Source organism: Siniperca chuatsi, linkage group LG14 (assembly GCF_020085105.1).
Source record: "Siniperca chuatsi isolate FFG_IHB_CAS linkage group LG14, ASM2008510v1, whole genome shotgun sequence".
NCBI classification, from domain to species: Eukaryota; Metazoa; Chordata; class Actinopteri; order Centrarchiformes; family Sinipercidae; genus Siniperca; species Siniperca chuatsi.
This window is the reverse complement of record NC_058055.1, coordinates 3,213,807-3,234,956: the sequence shown is the minus strand read 5'-3', so window position 1 is coordinate 3,234,956 and position 21,150 is coordinate 3,213,807. Positions and strand designations below refer to the sequence as shown.

At 42.6% G+C, this 21,150-nt stretch overlaps 1 protein-coding gene across 8 annotated transcripts in view; it reads left to right on the top strand.

Annotated features, from left to right (window-relative positions):
* The window catches only part of robo3 (roundabout, axon guidance receptor, homolog 3 (Drosophila)), a 152,089-nt gene that overhangs the window by 98,722 nt on the left and 32,217 nt on the right, over positions 1-21,150 (top strand). For 4 of the 8 annotated variants that reach the window (XM_044222033.1, XM_044222034.1, XM_044222032.1 and 1 more), the window contains exons 3-7: positions 9,210-9,367; positions 10,135-10,255; positions 11,798-11,936; positions 13,683-13,810; positions 15,454-15,465. In XM_044222033.1, coding sequence (XP_044077968.1) covers positions 9,210-9,367; positions 10,135-10,255; positions 11,798-11,936; positions 13,683-13,810; positions 15,454-15,465 — 558 coding nt within the window. The remainder of the gene's footprint in view (positions 1-9,209; positions 9,368-10,134; positions 10,256-11,797; positions 11,937-13,682; positions 13,811-15,453; positions 15,466-21,150) is intronic. The other 4 variants (XM_044222040.1, XM_044222036.1, XM_044222038.1 and 1 more) reach the window with 1 other exon arrangement.

Sequence of the window (21,150 nt, the reverse complement as noted above, 5' to 3'; positions counted from 1 at the left end):
TGTACAGTAAGGTCACGAGCCTTCACTGTTTATCACCAGTTCCCATTAAGAGACCAAAGAGAGGGAGAAATAAATCTTAAACACAGCTTTTTAATAATGTGATGTTATTGATCCATAGTTTTTTCTTGCTCCTCACTGCAGGAGGTCAGAAGTCAGAGTCAGCTACACAACAGCACCTTAGAGTTGGAAACAAATCATTGTCTTGCCCAAGGACACTTCAGCTGTGGCTGTGGATGCTTGTGGCACTAACCTGGGTTCTCTGTTTGAAGGATGTCTCTCTTACCAACAGTCTGCCCTATTCAAGCTTGTCACTACTTGGAGGAAAATCCAAGGGCTGGGGAGCCACAGTGTTGCTTTAAATCCAGAGAATTACAGAGTCCACACTCCGCTGAGTTTGGTCTGCAGGTTGTCAGGGGTTGGGGGAGTCGTGTGTATCCCATCAGGAATTGCAGAGATGAAACACATAGATGAAAAACACATGGACACACACACACACAGGGCCAACATGGCATACCAGGGGAGGTTTGCAGTGGATTAACCTCAAGGTTGCTGGGTGGGTGAGCACAGCCGGAGCAGCAGCACCAGCTCAGAATTGGGATGGGAACCTGCTGCTGAGCAACACATAGGTGAACACTCCCTGTGCCAGGAGATGGGAGGGATTTACACGCAAATGAGGAGAAGTTTGTCTGTGTGAGTGTTTGTGTGGGTGTGTATGAATGTACACACACCTTTGTGTTTACAGTAGACTGGCTTGAATTAGTTTGGAGTAAAATGATGAGACGGGAAGCATCTTGTTTTGCGGGAACTTTACTGAACAAAGTTTTGATGAGGAACAAAAACAACTGTATACGCTTAGCAAGCAAAACATAGAGGGCGGCGCCGTCCGTTCCCAGCATTCCCTGCCGATCATCTCTCGCGCTGCTGCTCATGGGAAATGTAGTTCGTTTGAACATATTGTGAAGGTAAACAACAAAACGATCATAAACATTAAAGCAATGAGGATCATTTTAACCTTATATTTAGTATTGTTAAATATCGATAGGCTGCAAATAATAAATTGCAACATGGCTTTATCCGTGTCTGTGTATAAACTTGGGCCTTTTCTGTATTTTCTGGTTAATGGGAGGGGTTGAGGGTGGTTTGGGGGTAGATTTTGCCTGCCAAGTAGTATTTTAATATGGCCCCCCTCTTGATTTGAAATATGGCTATTTCAATCAAATGGTCCTAGCATGCCTCAGGCTTGTTCTTCTGCTCTGTTTGAGTGTGTGCACACGCGTCTGTGCGTGCATGTGTGATGGGGGGAGGAAGGGAGGGGGGTGAAGATCCAGCAGGAGGGATGGAAGGTTAGCCAAGGCCTTTAATAGCTCTCACACATACTGCATATGCACAAAGTACAGTCTCATTGCTTGAAGAGTCATGTACTCCTCATTGATCATTAATCATTTCAAAAGTACCATTCATATTTCATCTTTAATTATCTTTATCTTTATCTTTGTCTTGACGGAACTACCTGGATACTGGATACTGTAAGCTGCAGCGGTAGTTTCACAAACTAAGGGTAGGGTAGAGTAGCTCTTTATATCACAAACTAAGTTTCATAATAATTGTCATGCATTGAAACTTATAGTGCATGAACGGAAACTCTGACATTTCGCATGACAACTGCATGGCTGATAACTCCAGCACTACAGTGCTACGTTAGAACAGTCCAGATGTCAACATCCGCCACCAAGAAAAAAGGGTTAAGGTTAACTTATCTAAATCAGTCAGTCCTAGTTTCCTCGTCCTGGTTGGAGGCAATGAGTGGCATTTGCGTTTATATCATATTCATTAGTGCCCAACCTTGTGAGACTCTCTAGCTCCCAGTCATTTTTGTAGGACTTATAATTTTTCACATGCACTCCCATGTAAAGCATGAACCAGCTTAAAAATATAATCTTGTTGTCACATGATTGAACGGGGCGCCCACAAGTTGGCCTGATCATCCTCAACAGCATGTTATGGGCAATGTGCTTCATTATAACACACACACACACACACACACACACATACACACAACGAACAACCCCTCCCGATGAGCACTCCTGTTCCCTCTAGTGTCTGTGTGGCTGATAATGAGTGCCTCCTGTGCTTTCCCATGGCAGCATGTGGGGCCCACAGTCATTTTGGCTGCAGACTGCACCACTGCCAAGTATTAGCCCCCCACGCCCCCAACCTGCTCCTCATCCACCCTTAGCCCACCCCCCTTCCAACACGTCTGGGTGTGACAAGACACTGTGGAGGGGCCAGGCCCAGGCATTTATGAGCGCTTAAGAAGCTGTGGCACATCGCAGATAACCTCATCTATTTTTTTCTCAGCAGCACTGGGGGGGGGGGGTGGGGTGGGGTGGGGGGGGGGGGGGGGGATGGTGGTTTCTCATATTTATCACTTAATTCAATTTTGGGCAGTTTTTTACATGTAGCTATGGTGATAACACATTTGATCATTTGTTTAAGCATGGTAAACAGTATCAGAGGATGACATGAATATTAAATTGAATGTAATTTTCTCGGGTTCGCCTGATGATTATGTTGTAAGAAGAGGCTTATCTATGCTAATAACAGGCTTATAATCTGCCTGCAATGCATCACAGTGACTTGTGGATTTCATTTCAGTGTTATCTGAGCCCAGTGGCTAATAATTGGTTTTCCTGAGAAATGGCAAGGCTTTTATGTAATGTTAATTTCTACTGAGATTTTTGGTCAGGATCGATTTGGCAACCACTCCAGTGCTCTATCAAACTGATGGTTTGTTTTCATTTTAACGCCCGATCTCCTCACTAATCACTCAAAAAGGAGATTTTTCGCACATTCACCTCAACCTGTCGGGTCTAATTTTTTGCAGCTATGCATGGAAATCATTTTTCATGCTCTTGTCATCGTGGCTAGTGGGACCAGCTGCTTTTCAACAGCCCAGGTTTGGTGGCAGCATGGGTGGGAGGGCTCTGGGTGAGGGTGGTGGGGATTGGGTGAGGGTGGTGGGGATTGGGTGGGTGGGGTCTGGGCAGCTGTTATGGCTGCTAAATGGGCTCAGCTGACAGGACTAAGCAGCAGCAACAGTGGCCTAAATGGCTACGCCAGCCGACACGCTAAGGGACAAAAGAAAATGGAGGGAGTAAATTTCAGGGGATAAACGAATCGGACATTGATGAACAGGTTATGCGTGTGTGATTGTGTGCTCGAAGTGTAGGGCATGCAGTAATGCTTGGGCCGAGAAGGTGACCCTTCTGGACTCATGGAAGGAGTAATTGAAATGCCCTGTCGCTGTGATTCCCATTCATTTAGCTTTAGTGCTGGCTCAATTTTGCTGTTGGCCATATGAGCATTTCCAGAGAGCTAAACCATGTTATGTCATTTACTCAAGGCCATAAAATACTCTCAGGCCAAAGAGCCAAATGACAGCACCATGAGAAAAATGGAATTACACTTTAAAGCAAGTCGTTTTTTTAGAAGGAGGGACATTTCAGGTCAGCTGTCAGAAAATGTTGATAAAGAAATGGTGAGGGCTTCTTGACGGTGTGTGTGTGTGTGTGTGTGTGTGTGTGTGTGTGTGTGTGTACACAGTGCAGGGGCGTTAGCATCTCCAGTCAGCCTGTATATTGGCTGAGCTGGTCATTTTGGATGCAGACAGTGTTCTGCTGTATTTGCTGCTACAGCTGCCATGCAGCGTATCTGCGCGAGTGTCTGTGTTTATATTGGGAGGGGGGGGAAGGCGATGGCTGCTTAGAGGCAGCAGAGACATCTGTCTCCAACTGTGAGACCCCCACCTCCCCACCATCCTCTCCAGATCCTCCCATCACCACTGAAACACACACACACACCAATATCCTGTGCAGGCCATTTCATCATGGTGTAACGCTTGATAGGGATCGGAGGGGGTCCACTCTGGATAATGAGAGTTGCTGATGGAAGGTGGCTTCTGAGGGGGCCCCTGTTGGGCCCAAGGGCCTGGACAGATATTGCCTTGGGGAACAGGCTATACCTATAGAGAGAACAGAGAAGACGTTTGTGTGTGTGTCTAAGCAGGCTTGATAAAGGGATAAGAATGATATATGTACTTGGGGGAAAGAGCAAAAACATCAGCGTGTTTTTGCGTGTGTTCACACCACAGCAGGTTGTTTCATGTTGGGACAAGATGTAAGCCGACAGATGGACGGATGACCAGCTCAATCCCCCACAACAGAGCTTGTACCTGAGGACGCCCTTCTTGATTCCACTCCCCCCATCCTTCTCTTTGCTCTGCCAGTCACAGGACTATCCATCATTCTCTTTCTGCCATCTGAATATTTATTCTTGAGGCGGTGCTGTCACACACACACACACACACACACACACACACAGACACACAGTCCTTGGAACATTAATGACAGCAATAAAGCCATTTAATTAAAAGTGAGCCTGATCTCGCCCTGAAGGTGTTTTTTATGTCCAATTAAATGCTCAAATGATGCCCTGATACACAGCAGGGTCCTGATACTTTGCACTTTGTGATGTGGTCTAGCAGTCAGAGATGAATGTTACTTCCATAAGATAAACACTTTGTTTGGCATAGAATAGATTAGCTTCTCTGATTTTTGTTTTTGTGTGACTAATGTGTTTGTCATTGTGTAAAGACACGGACTGACAGCAGTCTGACACAGTGAAACTAAAAGCCTCAGGGATCTGATTTTGATTAAGACTTAGATGTGGTTGTGTTTAGGAGTGGGTGATGAAATCTTCTCTCAAGATATATGTAACTTTATATCGTAATATTGATCTATATGTGTTATGAAATAGCCAGTTTTCTAGAAACAGTTACGGCTGCAACTAACAATTATTTTCTCAATTGTTTTATCTATAAAATGTCAGAAAATAGTGTATAGTGTTTTATTCAAACAGTTCTAACCCAAAGATATTCATTTTACTGTCATATATGACAAAGAAAAGCATCGAATCCTCACATTAGAGAACCAGAGAATGTTTGGCATTTTTGCTTGAAAAATGAAAAAAAAATGCGATTAATTGATTATAAAAATAGTTGCTGACTAATTTTCTTTCGATTGACGATTAATACATAAAATGATCAAATGATAATATCACTTTTGGCAAACCTGAATAGCTGATAAATCAGGCATAAAATAAATGCAAAACTCCTGTAAATCCCATATTGCCACAGCATTTCCCACAACTGTCTAATACAACAAGAGCCTTTAAAGCTATAGATACCTCAATAGAAACAGTATATCATAATCTCTACTGCTAGACAAATCCGTATTGTGTTATGGTATAAATTGTCATATCGTCCGACTCTAGCTGTATGTATCAGAGCGGGTGAAGCATGTATATTTTCAGGGTTTCAATTCCACTCAGGCATCTATATTTCAAATATATGTCCTTATCTCTTACCCTGTGTGTGTTACTGTGTGTCTGTGCTCTGATTAAAGCACACTGTTCAGGCCCAGTGGTGGGGATTACTCTGGCTTTGTTGAAGGGGTTTAAAGAAAGGGTCAAAGAGCACCCACTTAATATGGGCCCCAAAGGGCCTCATGGGTAATTGCCAGTGTCTAATAAACTTCTAGACACCCTCTTCCTGCTCAGATCTGGAGAGTTCGGAGGACAGAATGGGAAAGATCAGGGGCCCCTGGAGCCATAATCTCAGAATGGTGTGTGACAGGTCATCGCGGCGGTCATTTAACCCTGCGGCATGGTAATTCAGACCCGGGGAGCAGCGACCTGTCCTATTTTCCTCCACGCTTTGCTTGACGGGACAGGTTCCTGAACAATTTAGTCAGGGTATTGTAATCTGCTGTGAACAGTGATTGGGAGAAATGTCGGCAGCAGGTACAGATAAGGTCAGGGGTGCGGTTTGGCATATCATTCCAGGACTGGAGGGGCCAATGGGATTGGAGTGCCCCAAATGCTCCGTGGCTAAGTAATTGGCCATCAGGATATGGGTCTGTCTAACGCCATAAGTGGCAATTTGATCCCTCCAAGAGACACAGATAGAAAATACATCAACGCAGTGGTTCAGGAGCCCACAGTGAATTGTGTAAATCTGGATTTTATCAGAACAAAGGCATGCACAGGCTCCGTTAACTACTGAGGAAATGAAAAATATCCCCCTTTCTCCTTAAACACTGATGTTCCCATCTCCCATGACCTTGATTACAAACAAAACAGGCTGATTTATCTCCTCGCATACACACCCACGCTCACCCTCATTCAAAGAGAACGCCACGCTATCTTGACAACATGAGAAATTGGCCTTTGCGGTGTACGGCCTGACACTGAGATGCGATGCATTTTCCACACAAACCCAGGTCTTTCAGATAAAGAAATGTTAGAAGTGTGTAAGCGAGTTGATATGGATGGATGGACACATAGATATATGGATGGGGATGATAATGGTAATGTCCTGGGGCTTTGTTGGCCTGTCAGTGCTGTCATTAGGGGAGGTGTGTCATTAATCAGATGAGGCAGTGACCCTCCCCAGCTGGCCTGTGACATTACAGCGACATTGGTGCTGTTTCTCACAAATGTGGACACACACATGCACACATGCTCATGTGCATACCCACCCATATATAAAGACAAATGCATGCATAAAATATACACACACACGTGTACTGTACACATGCCATGATCTATCAGTATTGATATATGCTGAGGGCAAAATGCCCGGAGGAGGCATTTGCTGACAAACAATAACACATGAACATACAATCATGTGGATGGGCAGAGATAAATATTTGTTTTTAGTCACTGGTTCCAATGGAAGATGGCTCAGAGCATCCAGACGTTTTACACTTTCATATTCAACTGCAATAACAGACCAAATATTTTCCTCTGTTCGCTTATTTATTCCTCACGTATCAAGTGAGTATGAATATGTCTAACAGAGCTTTGGAAACTATGCTGTATTCTAACAATTCTCAGGGCAACTGCAAACAGAACACTTGTTTATGTTACTGGAGGCACATTTCAAAAAGACAGCACATTGAATCAAATGCATGACAAATAAATCAGGTTTTACAAAGAGTTACAGGGATATTGGTCTTTTTTTCCTCAGGGTTGAATGGGGTTGTTAAAGAGTAGTAGAACGTTCACCTCAAGAAGAAGTACTGTTACTTGACTTACAGTGCGTTTTTACTCATGTAGATATTAAATTACTTGTGTTGTAACTTACCAAAGTAGAAGTACAGACTATTTTGATTAACACTTGCCACAAAAAGGCCAATATGCCATTCCTGCCATAACCAAATCAATATGAGTGCACCCCATGCATCAATCCATCTGACAATTCAGCGATGTTCTTGAATGTCTTGTTCTTATTGGAGGGCTTTATCAAACATTCCCCAATGAGGACAGAGTTTCAAATTAAATGTTAATGGAACACCCTCATGATCTGGACCATAATCTCGTAAATGTAGGCTGTAATTTGTGTTTATTTTGACTTATTCTTAGTACTTCAGCATAATCCTCTATTAAAACTCTTGATTAAAAACACTGACTCAAAGACGCACAAGTGCTTGGAAAAGATGCTCATAGAAAAAAGTGTACTTACATAATTAGGTAATTTCCACCCCTGATGTATGTGTAAATGTTGCTGCTGTTAACACGTTTCACTTCAACCTGAAAGGCGTGAAATAATGCTAAATGTGTTTCGTTGAATCAGCAGATGAGTAGTTATTGAAGAATTGTCTGGTGATAAAGTACTCTATTAGTTTGTCTTATTCTGCAAGTCAGTTCTATCAAGCTTTGCATAAATACACGTTATGTAATAAACTTATTTCTCAGTTTTGTACTTTGGCATTTTAAAGATGCTTGTGCTTTGACAGAGAGGTGATATATTTGACAGCCTTTTTTAGTAGCAATGTTCAAAAGTCTGTGAAGAGTGTAAATTATGACTCCAGTTTCTGACATGACTTGCGCTTTTTAAGGTGCTCGCCTTCATGACAGTCTCAGCAGCCCTGCAGAACTTAGCACACTCAGGAGAGATTTGAGTCACGACATGAGTGGAATGTCATTATATCGATATAACATTATTGATATCATCAAATGAGATTGCCATAATGTATGCAAATCAGCCATGCTATCCTCTCTCATCAATTAATCATCCACCAACTCCTTGATATCCATATCTCACATCTACCCATAGCTTCAAAGAGAACTTTGTGGAATATCTGAGGGTTAAAATTTGATAGCCCCCAAGTGCTACCAAGTGCTTGAAAGAGCTGCTGCTCGACTTTGGAAGTTTCTTAATAAATGCCTAGGAGAGATTGTGGTGTGAAAAGGACGTCTACTTTTCAGATCAGTTAGGGTGGCTTTTTGGGGGACGTTCAGGCCAGATAGGAATGCCACTGAAACCATCTCATTGGTTTATCCCCTTTGTAATTCCCTGGAGAGGCTGAGGCCAGGAGGCCTCTTCCTGGTAGACTAGTGTTGTCAGTACATCATCCTAGACTACAAAACCATCTTCCACACCTGTAATATGAGAGGTCACAGAGCTCTGGAGACTAAAATGAAAAAGAAAAAGCCCACTGCCTTCAGGTAACAGGCACAAGATGTTGACTACAGAGGGATGAATTTGGAAGTAAAGGAGGCGAGCTGACTTGAAGACAAATCTCTAATGTTTTATGAATAGAGTCCAGGAAAGCAAAAGAGAGGGAGTTATTTTCTGGATTTGGTATTCAAAGTGGCTTTCTGCAGTTGATATTCTTGATTTACTTGTTTGAATGGTGACTTGTTTTCTTGACCACCTATCCAAGTGTATTTGTGCATGTGCATTTGCCAAGGGTGTGTGTGTGTGTGGTGGGGGTGGGCAGATTGAGTAATTCATCTGCTTTGTTTGTGTCAGCCTTCGTTATTGATGTGCTGTGATGCCGCACACGACAGAGTCAATGGACGCCTTAGGGACACAGGCACACCATGTTAAATTCACAGTCATACAGTGTCATGCTTTGTGTTATTCGGCTCAGTGAAACAGTGAGAGATGATCCTGTTTTCTGAAGGCCAAATGTCAGTACAAAGTCAACAGGACTCCATGTATGCGTAGTCAGATAAAGGAAAGTATCATCAACAGGCTGAATGTCAGCAGAACGTTAGCAGAATTACATTTGTGCAAAGCCAGATAAAAGATAAAAAGTACACACAGTCTAACCACGTCGCTGCACCTTCCCTCTTTTCCCCAGTTCTGAGAGATGACTTCCGTCAAACGCCCAGTGATGTGGTGGTAGCCGCAGGTGAGCCGGCTGTCATGGAGTGTATCCCCCCCAGAGGCCATCCTGAGCCCACCATCTCTTGGAAGAGAAACAACATCCGGGTCAATGACCGAGATGAGAGGATCACTGTAAGCTGGCTGGTGCTTTTCTATAGAAATATATTATTTTAAATAAGGGGGACCGTGCTTAGCCCACAAGTATCATGCAAATAAACAAGTGACTGCTGATTTTCTTTCCCCCTTATTTTAAGAAAAAATGTAAGACTTGTTAATTTGGATAGGGTTTGTGCATTGTGGTGTTTGGATCACACAAGCTAATTTGAGTCATTTTTCAAGTGATCTTCCATTGGTCATCCACTGACCAATCAATAATTTGGGGTTTTGGTTATTGATGAGTAGCCCCCCTAATCAAGAATCAATCCAGTTCCATCATTGTTGATAATTGAAAAGCAACATTGCTATTGAACTGCATTGTGTGTTGTTTAATTGAATCCTTCAAGGCTGTTCATTAGAACACCACCTTCTGGAAACAACTATAATAATAATACACCTGCCATTTGGGAGCATGCATGTGTGTGCACACTATACGCCAGCATCAATCAATGCATGTACATATTACAAACTGAGCAGTGGAAGATGTTTGTGTGGCGGCTGGCCTGGAGCTAGAGCTATTGTCAAACAGTGTAAGAACTAGCAGAGGAGCCATCTGTCATGACACACACTGAGAATGACAGAGGGCCTCTCTCTTGTCTAACATGCCTCAATATCCTGTTCCCAACCTCTGTCCATTTGTCTTCTTTCTTTCCCCCTCCTTCACCGCCACATCTCCTCCTCCCCCTCCCCCTCCTCCTCCACTTACCTTTTCATCCTTTTCCTTCTGTGCCTCTGTCGTTCAGATCCGAGGAGGAAAGTTGATGATTTCCAACACCAGGAAAAGTGATGCTGGCATGTATGTGTGTGTTGGAACCAACATGGTAGGAGAGAAAGACAGTGATCCTGCTGAACTCGTGGTGTTTGGTGAGTCATTTGTGCTGTATCTCTTTACATTATTAGTCAGCTTGCATGGGAAATGACACACATGGGAATTATAGTAATCTGATTTGGTTATTTTTGAATTGCACAAAAACATATTTCAGATGTGCTATAAATTAGTAAAGGACATTTAATAGTCCTGTAGAATAAGTTACTCTAATTAGAAATGTGTAATGGTTCTTATATGGTTCAGAAAACACAAGTATCCTCTGTTTTCTGCCTTTCTCTGGATTTGTTTTCTCTTGGGCTGCACTTTCTTTCCTCAGCTGATGCTGTTGGAGCAGAAGATGAATAATTCCCTCCCAGCTGCCCTTTGCTTTGCTCTCTTGACCTCTCCGCTGCTTTCCTTCTCTCTGATGCTCTGCTGCAGCATACGCACTCTCAAAGTCTGTTGATCCCAGGAAACAGATAGAAGATTGATATTTTCTTTTCAGTCCCACCAACCCCCCTCCTCCTCACCACCACCCAGATGTTGCTCCTTCTGCACATTGTGGTGCAACAGTAGGCTTTAACCCAGTGTGTAACACCTAATGTATCAATTTTTGGCACTAGAAATTGCTTGGCAGACACTTTCCTTTATATTTAATATTACTGGCATCCATGTAATTTGCAAGATAATAACCAGTGCACATATGCACTAATTTCTCTAGGCTATCACCATTTTAAAAACTGATTGTGATCATAATAAGAGCTTACAATGCATGTTTGTCTCTCTGGACAGGTGTAGGTGTACTGATTCTCCCACCTGTGTAACTCTGCATCAGGCCTGTAACTCTATCAATGATGATGCAAAATCTTCCTTCTTGTTTGATAATGTTACCATGTTTAGTTGTGGTGATTTGGTTTTAGATTTCACCATTTATTTCCTTGGTGGTCACTTTTTGTCTTACTCTCACGTATATCTCAGTCTCTGCTGCTACAACAATCGAATTACCCTGGAGGGGCCATTTAAATGCAATCTCACTTCTGATAAATACTGCTAATAAAACTGCGTCAATAACACTTCATCATCTGCTCCTGCATGAGTTTGGGTGCTGATCCTGGACCTTTTTTACCTTGGTAAAGGTTTGGTAAGAAATCTCTCAGGGTCAGATGAAGCTGGGATCAAATATTCAGACTCACAGTGAGCTCTGGTGCAATGCAGTGGACACCAACTTTCCCACACAGTTTTCTACACCAGGGTTAGCCCCCCCAACCCTCACCTCCTGCTCCTCTTCTGCTCCATTACTCCCTTCTTTGTTTTTGTTTCACAGCCTCTGTCTCATTGCTCTTCCATCTCTCTCTGGCTTTCTTTGGTCTTTATATTTTAAGATTTACAAATCGCATTTGACAAGATACATTAGAAACACTAAACATAGGATTTGATATCAAAAGTTGTGTCTGAATTTGACTAAGCTATCTCAAATTTGTCCACTCCTCTATCACATGAAAGGCAGTGTTATGTATTGCTGACAAAAGTGAAAAGTGAAAGTATTTTTAACCCATTCTCACCCATTAACTCCATTCTCTGTCTCTGTCTAATTTCAGAGAGGCCAGTGTTCACCAAACAGCCGGTGAACCAGGTGGTGTTGGCAGACGACACGGTGGACTTCTTTTGCGAGGTGCACGGAGACCCAACTCCGACTGTCCGCTGGCGGAGAGAGGAGGGAGAGTTGCCCCGGGCCAGGTACTACAGAAACGACACTCATGTGCTGTCTGTTAGAACTGCACGATGCGTCAGTACCACCCTGCCATCGTCATGCCAAAAATAAGTGTTACTTAGCAACATACCCGGTAACAATTAGTGTCGTTTTGTCTGTAGTATGCTTTCCCCAATTAGTTTCTGTTCTGTGCTGAACTCGGCAAGATGAGAAAAGATTGAATGATTGATTGAGAAGATGATTTTCTGAGCGTGTATGTATTCCCACTGTTTTGAATTTAGCAAACAAAATTACAAAATGAAGACAAGTTTTTGAAGAGAAGATGCTATGACCTAGCCTGGCATCGCCAGACTAATTCGCAAATCCATATTTTTCTGGAATCTCTCAGCTCATTTTCGACGGGGTGTTATCAACAGGCGCAGACCAAAATGCCTCTAGACGCAATTGGTTAGACCTACAACCAATCAGAGCAACGACACGTGTGACTTTTCAAATCTGGGCCGGCAACGGTCCTCTGTCAGTCATCATATCAAACCTGCCCCATATTAGGTAAACGGTTGCGATTGGCCCAACCAGATCCAGGACGGGTGGAAATCTGTCTGCATGGGAGGGGGGCCAGACGCATTCGTCGGGTTGCTAGCTATGACCTGTTTTGGACCAATTGTAACAAATCACAGCTTGGGGCGGCATGGCTCGGGAGGTAGAGCGGTCCTCTAGTAACCGGAAGGTTCCTGGCTCGATCCCCGGCTCCTCCGGAGATTGTCACAGTGTCCTTGAGCAAGACACTGAACCCCTAACCGCTCCTGATGAGCAGGTTGGCACCTTGCATCGCAGCCTCTGCCATCAGTGTATGAATGTGTGTGTGAATTGGTGAATGTTATGCATGTGTCGTAAAGCGCTTTGAGTGGTCGGTACCTGAAAAGCGCTATATAATTGCAGCCCATTTAGCTCCCATGGAGCCATAATGATTGCTTTTAAGTGCTGTTTACATTGCATGCCATTCCATCCAAAGATACAACGTTAATAGAGGAATAAAAATGTCTGCATCATATGGCAAAGCTGTTAGTAACATGAGGCAGCATGTTTGTTAAGCAGCTGTCGAACTTGCTGTGTGCCTTTAAGACTGTTCCTGTACCTCTGCTGCCAGTAATAGCAATAATAATGCCACTGATAGTACGTGAAGACAGTCATGATACTACTGCAGGGTAACACCGTGACTGTGCTACTGCGAGAGCCATACTTTCTCACTCCCTCTCTCACACACTTTGTGAATTTGATTGGATGTAAATTTAACGATAGTTAATAGGGTAACATGTCCCCCTGTTGTCAGCAACATTCAGATCTACACAGGGAGACTCCGATGGAGTTTTTGTCCATTGCCTAAAGCAATACAGGACAAGTCACTCTGTCTCCACATGCATCCATGGCTATGTGCAGTAAACACATTAACTGCTTGTTCAGAAACTTAGATTATAGACACTTTTAAAATACCTCCTTCCTTTGAAAGCCTAATTGTCTTCTCTTCAATAATCTTACCAAACCAAAGTCTCATTTTGCCACCTACATTACATCAGCTTTTCAGTTAGTAAGAAAAACAGCCTTGTTCTTAGCTTCATAGCTCTACATATTATTGCTCAGTTGCATTTTTCAAAGGTTTAATGGACCAGATAACTTTGCAATTTGCATAAAAACATAAAATTCACCAGCAACTGAGATTTCAGAAAAGTGATGTTTTGCATTTTGTCCTAAATCATGTGTCGATGTCTTTCCAGATTTGAGATCCGCAGTGACAACAGCCTGCGTCTGACCCAGGTGCGAGGTGAGGATGAGGGCACTTACACCTGTGTGTCAGAGAACAGCGTGGGCAAAGCCGAGGCCTCGGGTACCCTGCAAGTGCACGGTAAGACATGGGCTAGTCACACCTCACTACACACACAAACACAAATGGCAGACACATGCGTCAGAAATATTTTAGCAAACTTTCATCCCTGAAATTCCCAGCTTGAATTCAGTTTGTTGTTCAAGCAACTGAGATTTCAGCTACAGTCAGTACAGCTGGCTGCACAGTCATACTGTAGACTGTAGAATTAATACAAGTGAACTGATTTGCAAACTGTGTAAATCACAAAAACGATTCTTCTTAGCCACTCATTTAATTTAATATTAAGTGTGAAAAATGTGAAAAACCAAAAAAAGTGACACAATGTTTTAACTTATTTACAATATGTTCAAAGAAAGTGTAATTTTCTCAATAACAGAAAGGTAAAAATCTGCCACCAACTGAAAAAGGTTGGATCCTGCTTTATTTCAATTAATAGTAAGTGAAACTTCAGTGGAGGCAGTTCTGCACTAGAAATGCAGAACATTGGATTTTAACACTGAATACATGATTAAATTATTTGCATAGATGGACAGTTTGGTTGCATCACAAAACATCTCACCTACCGGCATGCTCTCATTTAATTGTCTTTCTTTTGATTCATTAAATTTGGTAACTTTTGTGGAAGTATTCTCAAGTCAGTTTTCTCTTTAAGAGCATATTAACTGTTAACATCAGTGCCCAAAATGGTTTATACAAGGAGATATTGCCCATTAGTAGTCAGAAAAAAAACAGCGAATAGACAGCCAGACAAATATTGCGTCTGGTTAAAACTTCCCGTATTATGCCACTGGTATTACTGCCATGCTGTTAACTGAAACTATAAGAAAGAGAAAAAGTGAAAAATTGATTTTAAGTTCCTTTCAAGCCTCCCGTCATCCCTCTGGAGAGAGAGCCAAGATTAAAAAGCATTGAAATTGCATTCGAATAAAGCCAGTTCCTTGAGAAGCACTGGGATGAGAAATCTGTCATTTGTGATGATAAAAGGGAATATTTAGAGTTTTACTCTGAAACAGTTGATTCTGCGAGCAGGCCCTCTAGTCTGTACTGACACTTCTGACATATGTCAGCACACGTATGCTCAGATACTATATCCGCATGCATGCACTTACAAACAGACTATTGGTGTTGTTGGTGCAAGAGAAAACACACTCTTGCACATGCATAAATGCACTTTACTAATAGAATTTTGCAGCCGAATGAAGAAGTCGTTCCCAGCAGCAGCTGTTTAGCAAATGGAGATTGATTGTGGGTTGGTGCATGCAGCTGCAGTATTAGGGATAATAGGAGTCTCTCACACGCACACACACACAAAGGAAAATGACCACGTATCAAACAAAACCACAGATCAATCAGAACACAACCGCTCATCTTCACCTGTATATCCATATTCAGTTCATCAGCCCTCCTCCCACTCATCCACTGTTCCGTTCTTTTGGGACCACTTCATTTCAATAGCAGCCAATTTCAGTTCAGTGCATTCACATTCAGTTAATTCCTGTGATTATTAATTCTGAATAGACCTGAGTGGCTGTGGTGTTCCAAAGTTTCACTTCTTGTTCAAATGTTTCATCCAGTATCACTGTTCATCATGAGCTCATCATCTCATTCATCTTTCTTTTCCTCGTTTCTTTTCTACCCCTTTCTGCATCACTCCATCGCAGTCGGCCCATCCAGTAAGTATTCCATTTCATCCCATTTTTGCATGCGTGTGTGTGTGTGTGTGTGTGTGTGTGTGTGTGTGTGTGTCTCTGAGAGAGACTTAACAGAGAGACTGTGAGGTCGCCATGTTGGAGGCAGAACCCCTACTACCACTGTTGTTTTTAGGAATAGAGAATTGTCACTTAGTATGGGAACCTCTCGAATCTCTGGGAGTAGGCTTTTGATTTTGCACAACTGCACTCCAGTCATGCTTTTAGCTCATGTAGGTGGAGCTTTCATTACAACAAAGAAAAAGCTTCCATTAATACCAGGGATCTTTAATTTAGTACACAAACGATCTTGAATACATAAAACATACAGTGGATAAAACCCTAAATATCCCACACACTATAAAATAAATTCAAAGAGTAAACAGTGCTGCAGTAATATATATGGTATATACAGTGTTTCTTCTTCAGCAGAGCCCCCTCAGCTAACAGAGCGTTGTAGTTGGAATCTGACAAGCTCATCATATAACACCAAGCTGCTTGAGCATGATATCATTTGCAAGTGTATGTGTGTACTTACGGTGATTAAATGGGAAAAAGCTGTGAACGAAAAGGCAGCACGGGATGCTTCTTTTGTGTGTTGTGAAATAGCAAAATACCAAAGCCATGAAAGTAGACCTTTTACTGTGGAAGGGAAAATATTGTTTCTTCACTGCAATGTATTACAGTGTATGAGCTTTTCATTGGCATTCCTGGAAGACAAACGTGTAATTGTGGAAAGGAGTTGCAATGTTTCACATGTGTCTGAGCAATTGGCTGTCAGATGGTTTCTTTTTTCAATGTCACAACAACAACAATGGAATAAATAGTAGGGAGTCTAAATGATGGGTTTCAGGAACAGTTTAGGTAACACAACAAAGAGGAGTTTTAACTGGTGTGTGGTTTAGAGAAAGTGTTGTCTTTGTGTATATCTGTGGGTTTTGACTCTTCTGTACATTTCTATTTCAGAAAGGGCCTTGATGCTTTAAAGGTCCAGTGTGGAACATTTAGGAGGATCTATTTGCAGAAACGGAATATAATATTTATAAGTATGTTTTAGTTAGCGTTTAATCACCTGAAAATAAGAATCGTTGTGTTTTCGTTACCTTAGAATAAGCCATTTACATCTACAGAGGGAGTGGGTCTCCTTCCACGTAGGCCGCCATGTTGCACCACCATGTTTCTACAGTAGTCCAGAACGGACAAACCAAACACCGGCTCTAGATAGGGCTGTTCCCGTTTTTCGCGAATTTCACGGCGCACAAGGCTCCAAAGTGACCTTGCTGATGTGACGATCACAAAAACTCATCTGGTCTAGTTGCTCATTTGCTTCTAAGTTTACCCTAGTTCCTTCCTGCAGTCGGTGAGCAAGAAAACAAAACTAAACAGAAACCAATGCTATTCCATTGGGATTGCTTACTAAATTTAAAGTACCAGCATTGCAAAATTCCACGGTCTGCAGTTTGGTTTGGTTTAGGCACCAAAGCTACTTGGTTAGGTTTATGAAAAGATCATGGTTTGGGTTAGAATAACTACTTCCTTAAAACAATCAACAAGGACTATTGGTTTCACACGGGAAATATACCCCGGTCTTCTGTGTGAAAGTCCTGTGTTTGACCCATTACTTTTATGTTAGATCCCTATGTACATTTAATAGCAAATACTTCAGTTGAATTTTCAGATCAAGACTTCTTCAGGCTTGAATTGATTGACCGTTGATCAATATATTAAAATAATTTGGCTTTAAGTTTTCCTCTGGCCTCTTTAAGTTTATATTCAACATAATGCCTTATTATCTCAATGAAATGTACTGAAATGAATGTATATGTGACACAAAAAGGCAATTTATTATTTTGGCCGGTAAAAAATATGCTTGGCCGCTTTTTGACTCTACCAGAGTCAAAAAGTTAATTTTGGATACTGTTTACATATTGTATGTACAGACAGGAGGCAAGATGATCTTCCTTTTGAATTTCATGCAAGTCATTTACCCTATAGGAGGACTTCTTTGTCCTGCCTGAGGGTGTTTAGACATCATAAAAGCAAAGAATTACAGTGCTTCCTCTATAACTTATTCTCAGTCTATTTAAAGCTGTACCAGCCCTCCAATTCATATATTGATGTTGGATAAATAGGCAGGAGTTCTGGGCACAAAGGTCCAACTCCAAATTAAATAAAAGCATAGATGAATTATGGTCTAGCTATAATACATTATGCCTAGGAAATAACCACCTCCTCAATCATAATTTTAGAATGGAAACAGAGTCAGGAAAAAAAGTGTGTGTATGTGTCTGAGAAAGAGAGGTTGTTATTTGAAAGGATTCAGCTGAAGGCTCATGCAGCAGCAGCAGCAGCATGAGAGTGTTTACTCAAGCGTGCGTGTGTGAAACACGCTGTCTACATCAGCGTGGGACTGTGACAGCTGCCTGTCACATCGAGGCCCCCTGAGGAACTCCTGCTGGGACTGTGTGTGTATTTGTGTTCCCCCGTGTGTGATAGCTTCAGTATGTTGGTGCAAATCACACATCAAGTGTGCGGGTGGGGGAGTGGAGGAGGTAAGATGCTTTGGTTGTAAGCAGTTTGTCTGCCTTTGCTATGTGATTGAGCAACATGCCGTGTTCATACAACAGCAGTGGAACCAATCGCACACTCTGATCTGTCTTAGTGGGAGCACAGTATGTGGTGAGCAGCTGAGCCGCTCGAAACATTTGTCTGCTTTATTTTGTCTATGAGGATCTTCCATTGATGATGTTCATTGCCAAACCCAACTAAAGCTAGGATCAGCAACTCTATCACCACAGACAAGAACGTCAATATTGGGCGACTGCAAAAACCTGGATTAGCCAACGTTTTTGGCAACTATGGTATGGTTTAGGTTAGGGAAGATCGGGCTTATGGTAAATAAGGTATGGTTAAGGTTAGCCAACTAAAACACTTTGAGACGCCATCTCCCGTCTCCCGCATGAATGTCAAACTCTCTACATGCCCATCCACCACCTGATAAGTGCGCAGAATCAGTATGAACATGAATCCCAGGATACAGGGCTGGGATCACACTACATGATATCGTCCCTAAAATGGCCCGATGCAACATACCTGGGGCATCTAAATGACTGATTGAAAATGACTGTCAGGCACAAAAATAGTGTCATACTGGAAGACTATTTCTGAGTCTTGGATGCCTCGAGACTAGCAGTCAGATTTGTTTGCCTTCCCTTGCCTAGCTTGACAATGTCTACAACCTGCTCCATAGATGATAACCTTCATCCTGGGACTCTCTCTGGCTGCTCCTGCCTGATCACCTTCGGATGTCATGCACATCAAGGAGACCACAAGCTACTATTCATTAGGAAACAATGTGTAGTCATGGCGTTCTGCCAAGTCATGCAGAACCATGATCACCTAATCTGCCATAGAACCCTCTGGAGAGATGTACATTTTGTGCCGTTATCATCATAAAAGTAATTTTAACCTTCCCCGTTAAAGGGTTTGTTTTTTGGGGAGTTTTTCCTCATCCGGTCTAAGGACAGAGGGTTTCGTATGCTGTACAGATTGTAAATCCCCCTGAGGCAAATTTGTAATTTGTGATATTGGGTAATATAAATAAAATTAACCTGACTTGACTTGACATCTATTCTAACTTTACCCTTAAAGACTTAACTTTAAAGGTGGGGTATGCGATTCTGGAGAAATCCAATACCATGACAAATACCATGATATAGAGCAAACGACACAGCAGGTTATGTTACTAACGTTAGCTAGGTTGTGGGTTAGCTTAGCTAGGTTGGGGGTTAGCAAACTGTCGCTACAGTTGCTGCTGCAAAGCTAACAGCCAGAGAGGACGAGACGGTTTCCCAGAGCCAGCACAGCAGCTCCAGACAGCGATGCTCACAACTCTCCTGCTGCTATAGCTAACATCACAACAACAGCAGATCTTGGCAAACTAGAAAGTAAGCTGAATGTCCGTGGGTAAGTCATTTAACGTTACCTGACACACATCATGGCTGGAACGGCTGGAATAGTGTTGCGTGGCTCGGTCCGAACTCTTTGTTTGTTTGCCATTCACAGAGCCAGGGCAGTTTTTCAGCACACACACAGAACGGACAGCTAGCGTGAGGAGATATTTGCTGAATTTGACAAAAAGACGTGGAATCTCGTACCCCACCTTTAAATGGTCAATTTAAAAAGTAAGGACTGGTCGTGTGTCTTCACTTCGCAGAATTTTTCTCATCTGCAAGGTAACATTTGGTTCTCATCTCACAGAAACACAGAAACATTCAAAGAGACCAAGCACTTCACACTCAGACCAGACTTTCCTCCTTCAGTTTGACAGTTCTTATCGTAAAAGCAGTGGAAAATGTAACTTGCAGTCCATGTTTATTTTTGCCTCCCTCTTGGCATGTTAGCCTTGTTATGTGTTCTCCAGCTATGGCAATATCAAGCATATAAGAGAAGTCTCCAGGCTCCTTTGAATTCCTATCTCAAGTGTTTCATTCTTTATTTAGACGTTCCCCAAGTTGCCTCACCGACACTGCCTCCTCCAGTTATGAGTTGATGTGCCATCATTTTTGCAGACCCGGTTATATATTTCATAATATTGGAAAATTAAAGTGCCGTGGTATTTGATAAGCAGATACAGTTTCTGTCTTTTTTAAGGGCACTTTGAACAGTGAAAGCTGTCATACCTAAAAGGCAGCAGCCCAGAATGCTAAATTACTGTACAACCGATGTGCTGTGCAAATAGCTTCCATGACATGCAGTCATTGTTCGCTGATTTTTGTCATGTATATTTCAGCTGCTCTGTTACAATCCATCTCCCCGTTTCCATCCCATGTGAGGATGCTAATGTTTCTCCCTGCCCTAAATCTAAAGCTCAGTGTCGCGCCGAGTGCACCCGTTATTGCTAATTATTTATTACAGCCTCAGGCAATGTGCCGGCTTGCCTCCTCAAATCAAACATTGTTATTCTCCAGACAGGGCTGTGTAGCGCACCAAAAACGGCATTTTAATATCCTGAATATTTCTAGCTGTCACTGTATTTGGGTCAAAGTTATGACACTGTGTCAGACACCAGGGGAAAATGTTCAGGTGTTGACACGTTTTTGTCAAATGGCGTGCTTAGCACAGTGTTCTGATACTGTGTCTTTTCTCCTGTGTGTTCATCACATCTGAGTGTATACAAGCCTGGAGTTGCATTACATAAGAAGTGGGTATTACACTGCATTTCTTTAATATTTCAGGCCTTGCGTCAGTCTTGACAGGAAGCCTGTCCTTGAGGTAGCTGGGAAGTGGAAGCTGGGGTTCAGTGCCGGTGGCCCATATTCCACTCTGTGGTTCACATCCAAAACACTGGGAGCATGTTTGGGCTTCTACCTTTAGGGTTAGTGAGGGTTTGCATGTTGGATCCCAGAACATGACTCTGCCCACCTCGACCAAGGCCCCCTTAGCTGTGATTTATCCTGCGGTTGTCACATGGATCCCCTCCTGCTGTGTGAAGGGGCCCGTGGTGGAAGCAGTCTTTAGGATAGGAAGGGCAGGGTAATTCGCAGGGTATGAAATTAAGCTTGCACACTCTTTGAGGTGAGCGATGACAGGGAGCAGGCAAGTCACAAAGAGGGAGGCTAGAGATTGGGCAGTCAGCCTGTTTGTCTGACTTGACCCTCTAACTGTTCT